Source organism: Melanostigma gelatinosum, assembly GCF_949748355.1.
Source record: "Melanostigma gelatinosum genome assembly, chromosome: 22".
Taxonomy (NCBI): Eukaryota; Metazoa; Chordata; class Actinopteri; order Perciformes; family Zoarcidae; genus Melanostigma; species Melanostigma gelatinosum.
Genome location: NC_136655.1, coordinates 7,004,811 through 7,023,971, shown reverse-complemented (window position 1 = coordinate 7,023,971; position 19,161 = coordinate 7,004,811). Strand labels below are relative to the sequence as shown.

The window sequence follows — 19,161 nt, the reverse complement described above, 5'->3', positions numbered from 1 at the left end:
ATCTCCCTCTTATTAAGTACAGTAGCACGATGGCTCAGGGTGACAGGCAGCTGAGAGTGAGGCCGCGGTGGTCAGATTAAACGGATCGCTTAGGCGAGGTGTACGCCTCTGTGAATATCAATTAGCAAGCCGCTGAATAATTAAGGACAGCCGTAGTTTTTTAATTAGCCGACTGCCGCAGTTTGAGCTGGGAGCGAGGGCGCCGGAGAGGAGGAGGAGGACAGGAGGGGAGGAGAAAAGGAGAGGAGGATTGCAGGAAGGATGAAAACAGGTGGATTTTGCTGCGTCAGGCTCACCCCCCCCCCCCCACCTCCCACTGATTTGCTCGCGTACACTCCATTTTCTTTCACCCCATCTTTTTCTTTTTAGTATTCTCTCTGTTTCTTTCAAAACCATTCCTGTGAAATATAACTAACTCCTGCCTGCAGCGTTCAGCAGGATTAGGGCAACTGCATGTGTGAGTATGTACTTAGTGTGTGTGGCTCCGTATGGGACTCCCCGGTTTAAAAAGACCTGATAGGGAACAATCCAATTATGTCATATTTGCTTCCTTTCCTGCTCCCCTTTTTGAGGAGACACTTTATACTTCCGAGGCACAATGGAGAAAAGAAACACAATGAAATAAACACCGCAGTACATTAAATAAAACGATATTGTACTGTACAATCTATAAGTTGTGAGCATATAAACAAAATCATTTTCCCTTCTTAAATTGTTCCATCTAAATAACCTTTAGAGGCCCTAAAGGGTAACACTATCCAGTATTTTACCAGACAAAGTATATTACTGTATAAGAGACAAATCTGAAAAAAATCATCATTTTGTGTGGGAGAAATACATTTTTGATTACCTCCCATCCCATTCATCATCTTGTTACACATACATTTCGACCCCTTTGGAGAGTCCCGGCCCCCCGGGTTGAGAAGTGGATCCTCTTATAATAAAATTCAACTCATGACAAGTTTACCAAACTCATTGCCAACAGCATACATTCAGGCTGCGCACCACAATCAAGCAATTTCTCCTCACACGAAATTTTTTATTTTTTTTAAAAATCAGATTATGGCTTTTAGCAATTCTATACATATTACATTTTTCATTTCACACCTCAATGATGGAGATCTCTGTATTGTAACAGTGACGTGATTCGCGGTTACAATGTAAGCTAACTAGATGCTTATAAACCATGAAAATCATCTCGGCAAGACGCCGCGATCGATCGAGCACAAATCCGATACCATTGCATTAACTAACGGCACCTCATCCATAACGGTCGGCCTCTTTTGTCTTCCCCCTGCCACCGTCAGCTCGGCCCTGATTCGCCCTGTCACGAGTAGCCTCATAATCAATGCTCCCTCACACCATCCGAGCTGCAGCACGGTGGGTCAGAGCCGCTCACCGGGGCCCATCTATCACAGACCCGCGAGACAGGAGCCCCGGTGACAAACTAATACTGAAGCCGTGGGCCTCGGGTCATGTGTGCTCCGACGGGCAGTGTGGGTGGGTCGGGGGGGGTCAAAGGGCAGCACGATGTGACGACGCTCTGGTGTTAATTGGTACGGCGGAGGTGTAGGTGGCATGTGGGAGGTCAGATATGGAGTGGAGTCCATGGGGTGGAGAAGATGAAAGGGTGGGAGAGAGGTGGGCCGATGTGTGGATGGAATATGGATGACAAGATAGTTGGAAGGAGAATTGTTTTTTTTGGGGGGGGGGGTTTGACAGATGCTCGGAGAACTGTCATATCGAAGAGATGGGAGAATATTTTAAAAGGGGGGTTTGACTAAAAACACAGTTTCTTACTTTTTGCAGCCGTATACGAATACTTACACACACACACTAAAAAACTGTTGCGGACACATCCCTTCCACAAATCCTGTAACTGCCTCTAAAACCGCTGCAGCTCTATCTTTAAAAGCTATCACTGGCAGATCAAATCTAAGTGATGGAGTGTAACATGATATCACCTAACACAGACCTTACTGGCAGTGCTACGTATTACCCTTAAGAGTCACTAATAAAACACAAGTTCTGCTAGCAGGAGCAGTAAAACGCCATTAGAGAGCGTTCACTTCGGCTGGTTAATTAGCATCATGGGGTTTTTACTGAGCTGCAATAACACTTCGGTTCAAGGCTAGCGATTAGTCTCCACGGGAGGTGGTAGGGTCATGGGCGATGTAATCCTGTCAGATATAGTGTGGTCAGTTAATGGGCTTAACCTTGAACGATAACGCAGGACGAGCACACTGTCAAACATGTATTTACACACTTCGCAATGGATAAAACACAACTTTTTAATGTTAAAAAGTTCTCAGATGGCCGCTGAGCCAGAGTTCTAGTATCTAAAAGTTGTCCATCTCTCACAAATGCTCCTTTACTTCACCAACTGGCCACACTGCCCATACTTTTGGTTATTGTGTCACAGCTACTCTGTTTGGTTGGAGTCACCTGGCCCTTCAACAGTTTTCTGCAAGTTGAACTCCAAAGAAGCAGAGACTGCACGAAGACATTGGCCTCGGTCGTGTTTTGTGAGAGCTGAATGTGCTTGAGACAAACTAGCTCGAGTACAACTTGGACAGTCTGTCCTTGAAGGCATTCATGGTGTTAAAGTTGTTTGTATATGCAAAAGCTGTTATAGACAGTCCGTGCCAATTCCCAAATCGGAAAGGTGTGTTTGGCAGGTTCAGGCTTTGCTCCAACACGCACTTTGTTTGAAGCAGACTGAACTCTTACGGGGAAGTTGTCTTGCAGTAAGAAAGCAACGCAGACCAACTGCAAGACCCCGTAGAGAGAGACAGGAAACAAGGAGAGAAAGTGCAGGGATTTGACTAAAGCAACAAAGGGTGCTGAATCAGTTACAGGCGTCTTACACTGCCGGGCCACAAAGATGCCCCGAAATAAACTCGACAGCATGGCCGCGTTGTCCCAACATAATAATGCAGCATCCTGGGAACCTCTTCACGGGGATTGATGCCAGTGGAGCCGTGAATGGTCACACCATCGTCAAAAGAAGCAGTGGCGTCATTAATCATTGAGAACAAGCAGGCTGTGGCTAAGAAGCTCCGACTGAAGCAATTACCTTCCGACCACTGCGCTGTAAGAATTAGTGGTTATATTGCAGACGCTGTTTTCTCCTCTTCCCTACTGGGTATGTGGGGCGATCAGTGACACTTGCTTATACTGTGGAAATGCTGAAAGGACTCTAGTGGATATGGGTTAGCATCCTTGTGGAAAAAGACATTGAAGCCACAGGCTGCAGACAGAATGACTCTCCCAGGGAGGGAGGGTCTCTTAGCACAGTGAGTAATGACGCAACGACCTGGTGGGTCAAAGGGCTGACCTGACCAGGACAGGGACCGAGGGGCCAGGACAGGGACCAAAGGCCAATAGGTGTAGGTGGAGAGTGTGGGCGCCTCGCTGTTCGTGCGTGTATCCTAACTACTGGCTGTTTAAGGGCGCATTAAAATGAAGTGTCCTTGTGGAGCCTGTAGCTCGTTGACTGTGAACAGAGGTTAACAGAGGGCCTGATCCGAACCAGCTGGCCTTAATGATGCCCAGACAGGGAGTCAGCCCACACAGACATTTACATCTCTACTGCACTTCTGCCAAATGTGCTTAAAGAAGATATAGTATACAAACAGTAAGGTTGATAGTATTCATTAGCTAATCATAAGCTGATAGAAGATAAGTAGGACCATGGTAAGAACTTCTCATCATTGGAAAAGCTGGAAGAGAAAAGATCATCCGGTGAAAAGAAATGGTACGAGTGAGCCCACAAAAGGTTGAAGTCCTGGTGGAAACATGAAAAATCACTCTCCTTTCTTCTCCCAGACACTTCAAGCCCCTCGGCCTCGTTGGAGACACCACCTCCACCACTCCACTGCCAGCTCCTTCGCTGAGGGACGGCAACAACATCTGCTGGCTCGGCGATTGATTAATTGGCTGATCGGGCACCCGCGGTGTAAACTGATTGATTGATCATCTTGGGGTTGGAGCTGCCTTTATCAAGAGCCCTGGGGAGCGAACCTCTGGAGGTCCCCAGTCATCTGTCATGTCCAACACACAGGGGGAAGACGATGGAGAGATGAAGCGCTGTGGGTTCATTACCGAGAAATGGGCGGGGGCGGGGGGGGGAACGCATGGAGGAAGTCTCAGTCAAGGTGGGAACAGGGGGGCATGCCGAGAGAACAATGGGGACATGGGGACAAAGCGGCCGAGGATGAAAGGAAGGGAGAAGATACTCTGTGCTCGGAGAGAGATCCAGACCTACATTAAGGCAGAAAGAGAAACGAGCGAGGCCTAGCCAAGCACAACATCATCATCAATCTCTTCCATATACGGGCAGGAAAGAAAACAATTCGGATTAATTGTCTCATTTAGTTGGAAGGTATTAGCACTAGTTGTGGTAATTTGCTTTGACATACAACCTCAACTCACCACATGCCCGTTTAAACAGCGAGCAGTGGGAGCACAGGGATTAGAAGCAGATGAAAACAAGTGTGGAGGACGCAAGCGCGCACTCATTCAGACACACAAACCGATGGAAGGAAAATTCCTTCGCTTGACAGCAGAGGACACAGTGAACGACCTGAGAGCGGCATATTGTCTTTGGACAACAGATGTCCCGAGGGAGCCAAGTGAGTGAGAAAGAGAGGGAGAGTTGTTTCAAGAGAGACGGAACAACAGAGCAGAGAGACGGTGAGAGGAATGTAGGAAGAAAAGACATTAGGGGAAGACACGCAGGGAGAAAAAGAGACAGCCCGAGGATGTGTTCTTGACACCGGACCTCTAGCACAACTCGAGCCGCATGTGCAGGAAGTGGATCCTTACCCGGATCCATCTGTACGGTAAAGAAACACATGCTAGCGTATGAGTAAGTGACTGACTCCTTGTGTGATTATGGCTGTGGGCATACTGTACATTTCTCAGTGCTCATGCTGCGCATCAATGCATATTCAGTCCACCCAGCAGCAGGTGGTCTTCCCGGGCCCGATGAAGCCAGAAGGGGGCCACAGTCCGCCTTCAACTTCTGTCTATCAAGCCCATGTCAGCAGATCCAGGGTCACCTCTAATCCACGAACCTCTTTAGCTGAATTTATGCCGCTTCCTCCTCTCCTGGCTGCCGTACTTACCTACCGGTACTGTTAGCGGTCAACGACAGCTACAGTTAAAGGAAAAGAGATTTCTTCTCTCTTAAATCACAGGTTAGCCTTTTTATTCATAATTGTAAGTCTGAGCCGTTCCACCGACATGACATATCTATCTGACATTGGTTTAAAGTTGACACTTTATGTAGTTTTTAAAGTGCTGTTTTGGGATTAGTTTGTTTCATAATTGGAGTTTGTACACTCTGTGAATCAATACCTCTCGTCTGCTCTCTATTTATTCCTCAGTCTTTTAACTGCTTCTATATCTCATCCAGATTTTCTGCCTCTCGTCTTCGCTGCCTCCATATGTTGAAGTTCTTTCCGTCGTTCAATCAAACAATTTCTACCTCGTGCGCCATTAACTGAGCCGACAGTTCACCGCTACAGAACCTCATTAATGGGCGCTCTCCTGTCACAGCCGAGAGGGGAAACACAGAGGAAAGGGACGTGCTCAAAAGAAACCGGCTGTCATGTTACACATCCAACATATCTACTGTACTGAGCCACACACTCATACGGCCAAGTGAACTCAGGACGCCGACTTTTCCAACCTTTGCACTTGAATATCCGGCCAATTAAGTCTTATAGGACGTGTGAAAGAGAGGATAAGAAATATAAAGAGAACTATTCTCAATGAAACTACAGGCTACATACTGGTCGTGAGTATTACATTCCCAGCTACAGTTCCACGAGGGATGGGACGATATAGGATGCTATCATGGATGGTGACAAAGAACACACAATAAGTGAATTATTTGGTGAATTCACATTATCAGTAAATGTTAGAATTAGCATGTTGCCGTTATTCATTCATCGTATACGTTTTTACAAATGCATTAACTCATCACATCAAGATCACTTGAAACGATGTGCAGCAATCTTGTTTTTCATCATGATAGAAATGAGACGAACCGACGCACAAAATTGAACAAAGTACTCAAGAAAAGGGCCAATAAAGTAGTCAAATCGGAGCAATCATATAAGTTAACACCACGGCGAACAACAGGCGGCACCATCATAAACCTACAGCACCGACAAATACTTTCACTGCTCATCTACTTCCTCTCCCCCTGAACACCCTAAAATCCCTCAAATCCTGTTGAAATAAGTTCAAACCTGCTACAGCTCACTCTTAAACGGAATAAAAATAATAATTGCTTTTGTTGCAATCACTTTGACCAGAAAAAGAAATAGATTTTTCACTAAATCTCAGTTGTACAGTTTCTGTAGGGGCGTCTGTAGCTGTAATGAATTGCTGCAATTAACATTCATGAGTAACAAACTCTTGCTGCATTCACTAATGGGGACGTGGAACATACAGAGAAAGAAAAGTTCAACTTCAAACACTTTTTTGATTAAAAAAAAAAAAAAAAAATGATTGCTTCGCCAGCAAGTGTAATTAGTTTCTGTTTATAGAAGTCAAGTAATGCTCAGACTAAGGTGAGGAAGAGCACACAGCACAATGAGACTATTCTAGTCAGCTTTTTTAATGTTTAGAACAAATGAGGATGAATACATAAATACTAGTGCTGGGCAAGTTAACGCGTTAATTTCGCGTTAACGCATTTATTAATTAACGCCGACAATTATTTTATCTCGCGTTCACGCATTTTAAAAATGTATTAATTTCTTTTTTTTTTTTTTAATTGACAGACAAGAGACAATACATATACATAACAACAAGAGGATGACAAGAACAGTGGGATAAAAGCCAGCAAACATGCTGTAGTCAGACTGTCTCATGTTTATCGTTTTGTATTAGAGATATGATGTCCCTTCAGGGTTGCCGTAGAGAAAAGGCGACTTCCGCTGCTCTCCCTGGAGACTACTGGACATCGCTGCGGTAAAGTCAGACACTTTCATGTTTGTGCACCTATATGCTGAAATTCAAACGCATTGAAACGGCACAGATCGGGAGCGAGTGAAGGACTTTGAAAGTTAGCGGAAACATTAACGTGAGACAACATCCGGTTTCTTCAGACCAACATCCGGTTTTCAGAATAAGATGCCAACAAAGTATGAATTATATTCACATTAAGTATGAAACATGCTACCTGCATCTCGTGAACCAAATGATTGCCCTTTTGTTCATATAGCAGTACTTTAAAAAAATAAAAGTGCGCAATACACTACTTTTGAATTCATTATTGAACTTTGCCATAACAATGCGATTAATCGCAAAACAATCCATGCGATTCATCGCGATTAAATATTTGAATCATTGCCCAGCACTAATAAATCCATACACCGCCCATTGAGGCCGAGGGAATAAATTGACTGTACGAAAGGGGCTCTTCCTGACACCAGTATCCGTCCATCGATCGGAGCGCTGCCCCACCCCGGCCCCGCCGGCCGCTCGCGGTGCCAATTAGCTGACAGGGTGAGGGCCTGGCGCAGAGTGCCGGCCACCGGCTCTGCCAATTAGAGCCTGACCTCCCGCCTAACCCCGATACTGGCACATGTGTGGCCACCGCACCCTGGGCAGGGGCGAGGCACGGCCGCACAACATGTAAAGGACGGTTGAGTGGACACCCTCCCCGACGAGAGAGAGAGAGCGTCACAGAGGCAGGAAAAAGAGAGGACATTTATGTACAGTACACTGTCAGTAAGAAACAATCAAAGGCAAAACAGAGTATCTGCTGATTTAAGTTGAACTCTTACAGTACACAAACATGAAGTTCACAAGAACATACACAAAGACGCACGAGGGATGAAAGCTGTGAGCAACTTTCACTTAATGAGGAAATAAACTGCAAACAGCTGTTTGTCATGTTGTCCGTTTGTACCTTTTCCTGCGGCTTCAATAGTTCATCATAGCGGAGTGTATATTTGTAAGGTCTCGTGTAAATGTAATAATCCATCCACAGTGACCGATACATTTCCCCTCCAGACCCATTAGTGACTGCTTGTGAGATCTGTAATTGTAGCTCCCCCTCTGGGCCAGTCAATGAAACTCTGATGAAGCTGGAGAGCAGTGTTTTCCTTTTCCCAACTAAGTCAAAGACAAAATCCAGTCCATGATGTGTGAAATAGTGTAGCATTGAACGTCAGTACAGAGCAGTCCAGTGCAAGAGAATATCCTGCCAACATCAGATAGAAACATGTTAAACATGCCTCCAAGATATTAGGGAGAAGGATATGTTCCCTTAGATGTTTTGATACGTATTCAGAAATAAGCAGACATAATATTCCATTCTTGATTAAAGGTTTGCATTTTTTTTTTTTTTTTTTTTACAGCTAAATAAGTTGTTAGTTGAGAAATTACTTAATTAGGAAACCGGTCTGGAGGCTGTTTAATGGCCGTAGCAATAAGAGTTTATCCAAAAGAGTTGCACTGTGTGGTGAAACTGGTCCGTTCAAATAATTGGCAAGATCCCGATTTCACCCCAAAATCCTTTTGATATCACTCAGCAAAACAGTTAAGGTATTGAGTCACTTATCAAAGTGTGTGGCTGACAAATAAATCAGGTCCTGGGAAAATGTAGATTTCCACAAACTGGAGGAACATTCTGGTGGTCCTACTTGTTGAAGATGACTTTAGTTCAGGTCAATCTGTGATTTATGCCACATCCCCCTAACGTCTTGCGTAATACATATACAGGGCAAAAACATGAGAAATGTTTAATTCTCTTGAATTGAGTTGCATTGAGCCTGGAGTCAAAGATAGGATGCAATTTGTCCACAGTATACGTAAATCACAGTGTACCACGACCTCTCTTTATCTCATTCTCCCCCCCCCCATCTTCTTTATACTCTGATGTGGAAAGAAAAAATAATAAGTTTAGAGAAATATATATATATATATTTTTTTTTAAATACCACCAACGGGCACTAATTCAAAACCGAGCAAGTCTCCCTTAAATACCTGGGAAAAATGAAAGAAATTAAGTTGTCTGCCCATTATCAGCCGGATCCAGTCTCCTGTATCCAACATGTCGTACACAAGGGAGTACAAAAGACTTTCCACAAAAAAAAAAAAAAAAAAACAGAACTTTTGCTGGTGGCGGCAGTTTTCAGAGCAGTGGAGGGGAGAGGAGTGCTGGGGTGAACAGAGGGGGACTCGCCGCATTAAAAATGTTAAGCTTCTCCCAAAGTAATTTTCAAGCCAGCCAAGCATCAAATGGAACACAGTTTAAGGAAAGAGTAGGTACTGATTTCCTCCAGGATGGACATAGTGTGTGTGTGTGTGTGTGTGTGTGTGTGTGTGGTGAGGCAGCAAACAGACATTCTTGGTATGCTGCATCATCCCTTGCTGTGAAAGCGAAGATGGTGGAACATCGCATTAGCTATAGTGTGGTAAGTGTGTGTGTGTGCGCGTGTGTGTGACAGAGAGATAAAGATATCAACAGAGGGAGCTGCTCTAGACATCAGCACTGTGTTTATTCGGCCTCATCTCAGCAACCATTTCTTTCACGTTGAACTAACTTCAGTATCGATGTTGATTAATAGTTTCTTTCCATTGATATTTTTTGTACCTTCAATAATGATCTGCTGAGGGACCCCCTCCATCAAGTCAAACTCTTCAACAATGCCAGGTCCACCTGTTGCTGTTACAGGAAGTGGAGCAGGATATCAGAAGCAAGGCTTTTATTTGACTGATTGACCCAATAACAACCTTTTCAAGAGCAGCTGTACACAGGCCTATAATCATGCTTGTACTGCTAACTCATGGTGGCAACATGCTTTTCCTCAAACCCTGTACTGCTGTCAACTATGTGTGATTTGTGGCTTTTACATTTCCTGATAGAAAAGTTAACGTTTCTATATCTCGAAGGCAAAACAACCTTAATTAAACACTTAGCCTTTGGTTAGTTGTATTTCTCGGTTATCCAGGAAATCTGATCATCCTCTTCTGTTGCATATTTCTATACCTTATGCTGTGTTAGCTTGAGGTCTTAACAAAAGAAAAAAGTAAATGTAAGATCTGAGTGTTTTTCGACCAGTTGCCAACAGTAGACGGAACCACTGCCGCCAGGTAGACCCCCCCCACCCCCCACCTAGGCCACTTTTTTGGAGCTCGGAAAAGATTGATGACTCTGGGTTTGATTGAAAAGTCTGCCTCGGGTTAGAGCCGGTTGTCTCGGTGAAACGCTGTGGCCGGTGATTGATTGGTCACTGGGCGAGTTTGGCTCCGCAGAGCACAGAGTCGTTGAAAATCAAAAGAGGGGACGGCAGAAGTCTGATTTCATTAAAAGGCAGATGTGTGGACTGACAGATGGCTGTGGACTATGAATGAGTGCATGACCCACGCGCTAGTATCTCTCACTGTCAAAACGCATCATTTGTCAGCGCATAAAGACCATTATCTTTATATTGAGCTCATTCATCCCCTGCTCTTTTCCGCTGTGACTCCAGCCAGTATCCACTGCAAAAGAATCACAGATCCTAATTGAAGTTGCTGGTAAATTAAGCACTAATTGACCTGATCTCTAATTAAGGGTTTATTTCTGTGTAATGAGTCCGGCCATCTTGACCACATAAAGCAAACAATCTTCCACAGCGAGCTGCTCATTATATCACAATCATGGAGAAATGATTCTCAACGACCACACGATGAGAAGATGAGGTGCGTCTTTAGTGGGTTCCCAAGTGTGATGGTGACAAACCAAATCAGTGTTGCCACTTTTCCTGTGAATTTGAGATCGACTCTTTGCTATTTGCAGCCACTGTGATCTCAGAAGTGAAGCTTGGACCAGCAGGCATAGCAGGCATATATAGAATAAAGACTGAAATTAAACATGACAAATACAACTTCACAAAAACTGTGGGCCGTCAAAGGCTCATTTAAATGTCATTCAAACAGTAATTGTGTCCGCTTGCTTTGTATCCTACCGACAGCCAATGAAAGAACGCAAAGAGGCGAAAACAACACGCAACTACACCGCTGTGCTTAAATACCAGAAAGCTATTGTGCACGCCGCTGTTCCCCTTTCTTTTACTGCTGTTCCCCCCGAGTGGCAGAACATGTGTGAGCGCTGACACTGAACATGTTCCCCCTCAGACAACAGAACCTCAGGAACCCAACAACAGTGGCAACACACAGCCCCGGCCTACACCGCTGTGAAGTTTCAATTACTGGTGGACTTGGTGGCTGGCTACTGCCACTCACCCTGACAGGGAGAGGAGTGACTAGTGGGGGGGAAAAGCCTGAAGGACAAGCACTCCCACCAGGGTGGTGGGAACCATCAGGGACCCCGGCTATGATGGACTAGACACCCCTGCGTATGATATTAAATAACACTACATTGCATTGAAGTTTTAGATGCCTTTAAACTGTTTGCTATAGGAGATGCCATGAGAAGAAAGTACTACCCCCCCTCTCCTGTGGTCCAATAATGGCGATATCTAAAACACTATTCTTTATAGCTTCCTAAAATATGCCGAAATTAAAGCTTTACCATATATTTGATCTTATTTCAGCACTAAAAAAGGCAAGAGTCAGAAGCGGTACACAATAACAATCAGAATGTAAAAATCAATGCTATCTAAACGCTCCCCTAACCCCGGTCTCACCCCACGTCTCGGGGCAATTCTCCCGATTGGGTGTCGCTGTAATTGGTGCAGCTATGGTTGCGCAGGTTATGGTCATTACAGGCGAGCGTGGGGAGGCATAACCGCTCACAGCACCGCTCTCATTGTGTGTGAAGTAGAGGGGGGCTGTATGGGGTCCTCTGCTGCTCACCGTGACCTGTATCTTAATGAGGAGGACAAATCAATACTACGCTGGACAAAGAACACACCGGCAGCTGCCGGAGACAAATGTTATTTCTGTGGCAATGAACATGAGAGCAGAGGCTCAGGTCACAGACACAACAACAATACTAACTTAATTGTTAACCTTCCTACAGTACTCCATTTTTCTTTTTCGTTCTTACAGGAAAGCAATGTTTTTTTCCTTATTTCCGACAGATGATCTTATCGTTTAAGTCAGCAGCCTGCTTCATTACACCGTTGTTGCTGCTCATATTTCAAAAATCACTCCTCCAGAGCTTCCTCGTGGCCTTGACAAAGTCCAGTTGAGGAAAATGTTCTTGCGTGACAACCGTCTCTCTCTCTTCCTGTTTTCTGTTTCTCTTATCTGTCTTTATTAAAACCAACAGAAAAAAAACCCCAGTCCTCCAAGACGGACAGATTGATGGATGACAGATGCAATGTTTACTCATGTAGTCGACGCCCTCTGAAGTTTTTCACTTCCCACAACTGAAAAATACACTTTCTTTTGACAACAAAGCTGCTCGTGGGCTGAGATAAATCCAGCAGATTCCAAAACACTCGTTTCAGTGGTTTTTAGGGAACACTGGAGAATAATGAGCCACAAGAAGAGTTCATATTTGATTGACAGTATATTTTTCACTGAGTTGGTTAATCAGAGGAAAATATGCAATGTTTCCCAACAACTTCTCACAATGATATCTATCAATATCATCATACGGGTGAAGCCCACTGTATATGGGCAGTGAGATTCAGCCAACAAGCTTAATATTTCATGTAAAAAAATAATGAAGAGACAGTCAGAATAAAAAATAAAAAAAAGAGTTAATCTCAATCTTATATGGTGATTATTGCTCAAGGACATAACAGTGTAGATTATAAAATAATACGCGAGGTGTTAACAGGTTTCCTGGGAGAAGGACTGAACAAATCACCTCTGAAAGCTCCATCAGCCACCAGATTATGTGCTTAGCACAGCAAACCACAACCTCCCCCTACAGCTCTATTCTCGATCAACTTATCGACTTTGCCCAGCAATCGGAACCACTTCCACCTTCCAATCACCGATGCTGATGTGCTTGTAAATATAAAATGGGATTTGTTGGGCATATTTTGAGTAAAATTTGACATCATTCTGCGCTTGTTTTTTTTCCCTTTTGGAGTAAAAATCAAAAACGTCTCACACTGAGACACAGACAGACAGACAGGAGACAGGAACACACACACACACACACACACACACACACACACACACACACACAAAATACCTTAAAACATGTGTTATGTTTCATCAAAGACGAGTTCACCGTGGGTAGTGGACAAACGGACTGAAATGACAATGGGTGGTGGTTGGGCGAGAGGCTGCCTTTTTTAAAAAAAAGGGAAAAGTCCATTTCCAGTTGAAAGGAACGGTGGCTGTGTGGAAGCGTCTGCCTTGACAATTACACGAGTGGTGCGAGCGGCACTGTGCCTCCACTGATAACCTGTCGGCTTCTATTAAAACTGCAGCAACTCCAAAAGAAGGCTCAAACTGAGGAAATGATGGCACGGGCACGCTCGCACAATTGTGAAGACAGTAACAAATAATAAAAAACTCCTGCTGCAGCGCGTGTGTGAAATATAAGTTCCAGACAAAGACTGTATACGACTGTGTCGGTATGCTCAGTCACATACTGAATGTGTCGCCACTGCAGTGCAGCCGTCTGTCGTCTCAAAGGCAGCTCATGGCCCGACGGTTAGCCCCGGGCCCACAAGCCCCTAACCCTCCTCCTCCCACCATTTGTCCTTTCTCTTTCCTGATGAAAAACAACAGAAATTAAATTACAGAAAACCTACAACTGCAGCGGCTTCCTTCTCAGATGCTGAAGGGAATAACACTTGACATCATGCGTCTCCCTCGCCGCCTTTTTTCTTTCTTTCTCCCCTTCGTTTTGATCGGCGTTCCATATGAGGGATCCCTCATACACTTGTCCTGCGGCATGGAATCACGTCAACGCTACGCTCCTTCTCCCTCCATCCCTCCAAAATGATTCATTTTTCTATTACGACGATGAGCGTGTGAAATGAGCTATATAATCAATAGCATAGGTTTGTAAACAGCAGCCGCACTCGAGGGAAAATGTGTTTTCTTTTTGAAAACAATACGCTGCTGCCTGTGTGTGTGTGTGTGTTCACGAACGCTCATCTGACAATGTTTACGAGGGCAATTTACAGGAAATAAAGACACAGGCCGCCCAAAACGAAGGCAGCTTTCAGAATACTGAAGGATGAACGTGCAGAGATATGGAGGACAAACATATCAAACCACAAGATGTGGATACAGCAAAGAAGGGTTATTTTAGAATCAACTTAAACTGCACCCTGAGTTTGCATTTTGTAAAAGAACAAAGTGTGTGTGGAGGGAGAGAGTGTGTGTGTGTGTGTGTGTGTGTGTGTCGACACAGTGAAGACAGTTCTATGTACTACTGCTCAAAGCGATGCTCACTCTGCCCTGACATTTGTCACTGTAGCAGGCGAGGATCACCCGTGTGTCTACGTGACAGAGCAGCAACGTGCGAGCGGAAAATGACCCGTGTTCATGTAAAAATCGCTCGCATCGCCGAGTCCGCGTTTACAAGGTCGGGCAGTTAAAATGCTCAATGGTCTGTTTGATAGTGTGGCGCGGGAAAACGTATAAAACAGTTTTACAAGACGAAATAAAATGGAGAAGTTCACAATAGCGTGCCGCATATAAACGCACGTGCTCGTTTAAGAAACAGACTTACATAGAGTTGAGCGCGGAGCTTCTCGTCCTCGGTGGCGATCCTCTCTCTTATCACAGCCTGCTGGATGCTCTCCTGGCCCGCGGCCCGCTCCACAGACAGGATCCTGGACACTTCAGCATGCACCATGGACCGGGCATCATTCTGAGCCTGGGCTGCCGCCCGCACCTTCTCCGCCTCAACCCTGTGGAGCATCAACAGTTGACATGATTAAAACACGTTCTAACCCATTTTCTATACGTTCATGAAAAACACTGCACAACCTCATGTAACCTGCACTCAGGGTATAATAAGAAGAATGCACCTCACTGTGCACTACAATATATATGCTACTCACTATTCTTTCTCCTACAGCTATCTCTATAATGCATGACTTGCTCCTCACATTTTTAGTGTACAGTGTATTATGCTGTCCACAGTATGTTGTGCATCGTCTGCTGCACTGCAGACCGAGGTCCCCGTGTCTTTACGTACTGTCTGGTGAACCACAAGCGCTTTCTGACAAGTTTTGCAATTTTAAACTTTGAAACTAAAAACTTTTGGAAAAAAACCACAGGTCTATATTGCTCAAAATGTTAAGATCATCTTGTTAAACACAGGTAGTGAATGGCTTCAGGGACACGTGATAGTAAGCTTTATTTATCGGAGTATCTTTGGTGTTTATGGCAACACCCACGTTCATGTGCCTGCATGCTGCAATGTCTCACAAATGAATTAAAAGGTCGCAAGTGCAGTGCTAATGAAGCATAGATGTAGGCCACATATTGTGTATTGATTTTCAACCCTAATGTCATCCATACACATGTCCGTGCTATTCCACTGTTTGCAAAGAGGGGGAAACACTGAGAAGTCAAAAAACTAAAATTTGACGAATTGACATTCAAGAGGAATCTGGATATCATTAATAGACAGCGTAAGCACCGTTTCCCCCAACCCAGTGAAGCCCTGCTGTAGACGGCAGCAGCTCGCTCTCTGCAGATACAGGACCACCATTTGAACCCTGTCACTGGGCTCTCATAGTTGCCTAGCAACGCACTCCCTACCCGGCGTCGGCGACAGCGTGCTTGATTGGAGAAGAGAAGGCACGACGTCTCCCCGAAACGCTGAAAGTCTTCCTCTGCTAGGAATCAAACGGCGGTGGCATGAGGAAGAATAAACACACGAGCAGACAGAGCGAGCGCCTGACTGATTTATGACAGACTGAGTAAAGATGGCGAGGATCTTTAATAAACTTCTGCCGAAGAAAAACCCTGAGACGGCGTTGAACGACAGCCTTGATGAGAAGTTAGCTGCCTGACAGTGATGCCGACTGGTTTAGTGATCTACTCCCCAGACAGCAAAAACGTTTCAATATTAAATTCCTTTACATTCAAATGAACTGTCTGTGATCCATCAGTTGTTAAAGGTCTAATTCATCAGCTGATGTATGATGCCTACAGTGGAAACCACAATAGTTGTTATTTAATGGTGAATTATTGAATTACATTTGTGTCTTCCGTTTTTATTTATTTATTTATTTATTTATTTATTTATGTATTTATTTATTTTATTTATTTTATTTTTTTTATTTATTTTTTTTATTTATTTTTTTTATTTATTTTATTTTAAAAGTTGCTTTAAAAAAAAGGTAGAAAGCTTTTTGTTGCATTCATGATCACTCGAGTTAAATGCATGACTCATCAGGTTTGTGCATCGCTCATCCTGGTTGTCAAGTGTGTGATTTGTGGCTTCTTCTCCTTTTCTTGATATTATATTATTACTCCCACTGATCCGTCAGTGTGAAAGGATTTCATCTTTTATTCTATTTTATTTTTTTATTTTTTTTTATCTCATTCATCCCTCCACTCACCTGTGAATACATTCAACATTCAGACGGGGAGGAATCGTGATAGACAGACCGCTCTCACTGATCACCATCCCGATGCCTTTGGCTTCGAGCAGATGACAGGTAGGTCTAATAAAAATATGTCTGATGTCTTTAAGCTGCCATTTGCCCCGCAACACCACTAAATGTCAGGGAGCAAGGGGGGGGGGGGGGGGGGGGAGAGACGGAGGGGAGAAAGACAGGAAAAAGTGAGCGAGGACGGAGCGAGAGTGAGCGGTGGCGACATGACATGTTTGGCCCCGAGGAAGTGAAGCAAAGAGGGAGTGAGGCTGAGAGTGGGAGAGAGAGAGAGGGATGGAGGGAGACGGAGAGAGACCAGCCATGTCCAGTCTCACAGTCCAGTGGGCTGCACACGTCAGCACACTCCATCCATCATCGGCTCCGACTCCTCTCACACACACACACACACACACACGCACAGGGAGCCTGCCTGCCTGCCTGCCCTGCTAATGCACCTAAGCTACCTTCACTCAAGAAGCTTCAGCTGCCACTATAACAGAGAAGTGACAGCAATGGACTTTGTCGGTACTCACGCGGATGAGCATTAGCAATCAGTTGACCTTTTGCAGCACGGAATTTAGACCTTTATGGCAGTACAGTATATTTATGGTAACAATTCTTACTACAGTACAAGAAAAACGAAATACATTCTGCCAAAGCAAATTCACGTACACCGTGCCTGATGAGGCTTTGCCACAAAAACTTTGCCTGCACTAATTAAATTATTTAAGTGCTGAATGTGTGCAGATGTTTTCAGGACAACCGGCATTCTTCAGCAGCACTGACACTCGGGAGCGCAACAAGCTCCTTTTGTTTACCCGTTCGGTTGTCGCAACGGAACGACAGTGAGGCAAAGCTGAACCATACTAATTAAGAAAGAGGAAAAAAATACCAAGATGCCACGATTTTGATGCGGATTCAAAGAAATGGTTGAAAAAGAATAACAAAACTGAACATTATTAGCTTTACTCATCACCTGAAAGTAAGCTGAAACATGTCAATGTTATGGCGACCAAAAGCTACAACCTGGACGAGTGAGAGGAAGGGGGAGAAAACAGACAGCCTTGCAAAAAAATTAAAGTCCCCTCGACTGACTTCCTCTCAAGTGCCAACCCAAGCAAAGACTGCTATCACTAGCCGGATGCTATCTGTCTGCTTCACCTCTATTGCTTTCCACTCATTATTACCCTGTCCCTGGGATATTGGACGCATTTTTCATTCGACTGTAGAAGATTGGCACTGGGTCGGAAAAGGGGGGGGGGATTTGAGGTAGAGGATGGAGAATGGAGTCAGACAGAGAGAGAGGGGGGGAGACAGCACCTAAAAACATTTTCAGAGGATGAGTGGATGATGTTTGGCCCCAGTACTGGATATAAAGTGAGGATAATCGTGGCCCAGTAACCTGTGTGTTTGATGCCTCAGTGGATCGAGCCTTGGAAACAGACGCTTTGGAAAGACTGAGGTCTTCATACGAAAAAGGAGTGGGGTGCCTGAAAGTGACTCGATATTTTCAGGAGATGACCCTGAACAGAAAATACTCGAAGCTATTTTAGGACACTATTCTTTAAAGCCGACAGCGATTAGATCTGTGGCAGTTTATATGAAAAATTCATCGGTCGAGTAGCTGCGATACTGCTACTTTGGGTGAAATGACTGTAGTCGGGGCATCAACAAAGGGAAAATGCAGGCATGGTGAAAAATGACGGGCGCTCAACACTACAAGAGCTGATTCAAATCCATCAAGCCATCATCACCTGTTACTCCACAGAGAATCATTTCAAATATCATTACCCTCGCACAAATAAACACATGTCTTCTATCTTTCCTTTCCATCCCTCAGCTCTTCACCCTGTTAATGTCATCGACAGGTGCGTCTCGGTAACGTACCATCTACAGGTGCGTCTCGGTAACGTAGCGTCTACCCTTCGCCTACAGGTGCGTCTCGGTAACGTAGCGTCTACCCTTCGCCTACAGGTGCGTCTCGGTAACGTACCGTCGACAGGTGCGTCTCGGTAACGTACCGTCTACAGGTGCGTCTCGGTAACGTACCGTCTACAGGTGCGTCTCGGTAACGTACCGTCTACAGGTGCGTCTCGGTAACGTACCGTCTACCCGTCGCCTACAGGTGCGTCTCGGTAACGTACCGTCTACAGGTGCGTCTCGGTAACGTACCGTCTACCCGTCGCCTACAGGTGTGTCTCGGTAACGTACAGTCTACAGGTGCGTCTCGGTAACGTACAGTCTACAGGTGCGTCTCGGTAACGTACCGTCTACCCGTCGCCTACAGGTGTATCTCGGTAACGTACAGTCTACAGGTGCGTCTCGGTAACGTACCGTCTACCCGTCGCCTACAGGTGCGTCTCGGTAACGTACCGTCTACAGGTGCGTCTTGGTAACGTACCGTCTACCCGTCGCCTACAGGTGTGTCTCGGTAACGTACAGTCTACAGGTGCGTCTCGGTAACGTACCGTCTACAGGTGTGTCTCGGTAACGTACCGTCTACAGGTGTGTCTCGGTAACGTACCGTCTACCCGTCGCCTACAGGTGTGTCTCGGTAACGTACAGTCTACAGGTGTGTCTCGGTAACGTACCGTCTACCCGTCGCCTACAGGTGTGTCTCGGTAACGTACAGTCTACAGGTGTGTCTCGGTAACGTACC

At 45.0% G+C, this 19,161-nt stretch overlaps 1 protein-coding gene across 6 annotated transcripts in view; it reads right to left on the bottom strand.

Moving 5' to 3' along the window:
* The window catches only part of chchd3a (coiled-coil-helix-coiled-coil-helix domain containing 3a), a 65,358-nt gene that overhangs the window by 33,341 nt on the left and 12,856 nt on the right, over positions 1-19,161 (bottom strand). For all 6 annotated transcript variants that reach the window (XM_079294365.1, XM_079294366.1, XM_079294367.1 and 3 more), the window contains one exon: positions 14,621-14,801. In XM_079294365.1, the coding sequence (XP_079150491.1) occupies positions 14,621-14,801 (181 nt within the window). The remainder of the gene's footprint in view (positions 1-14,620; positions 14,802-19,161) is intronic.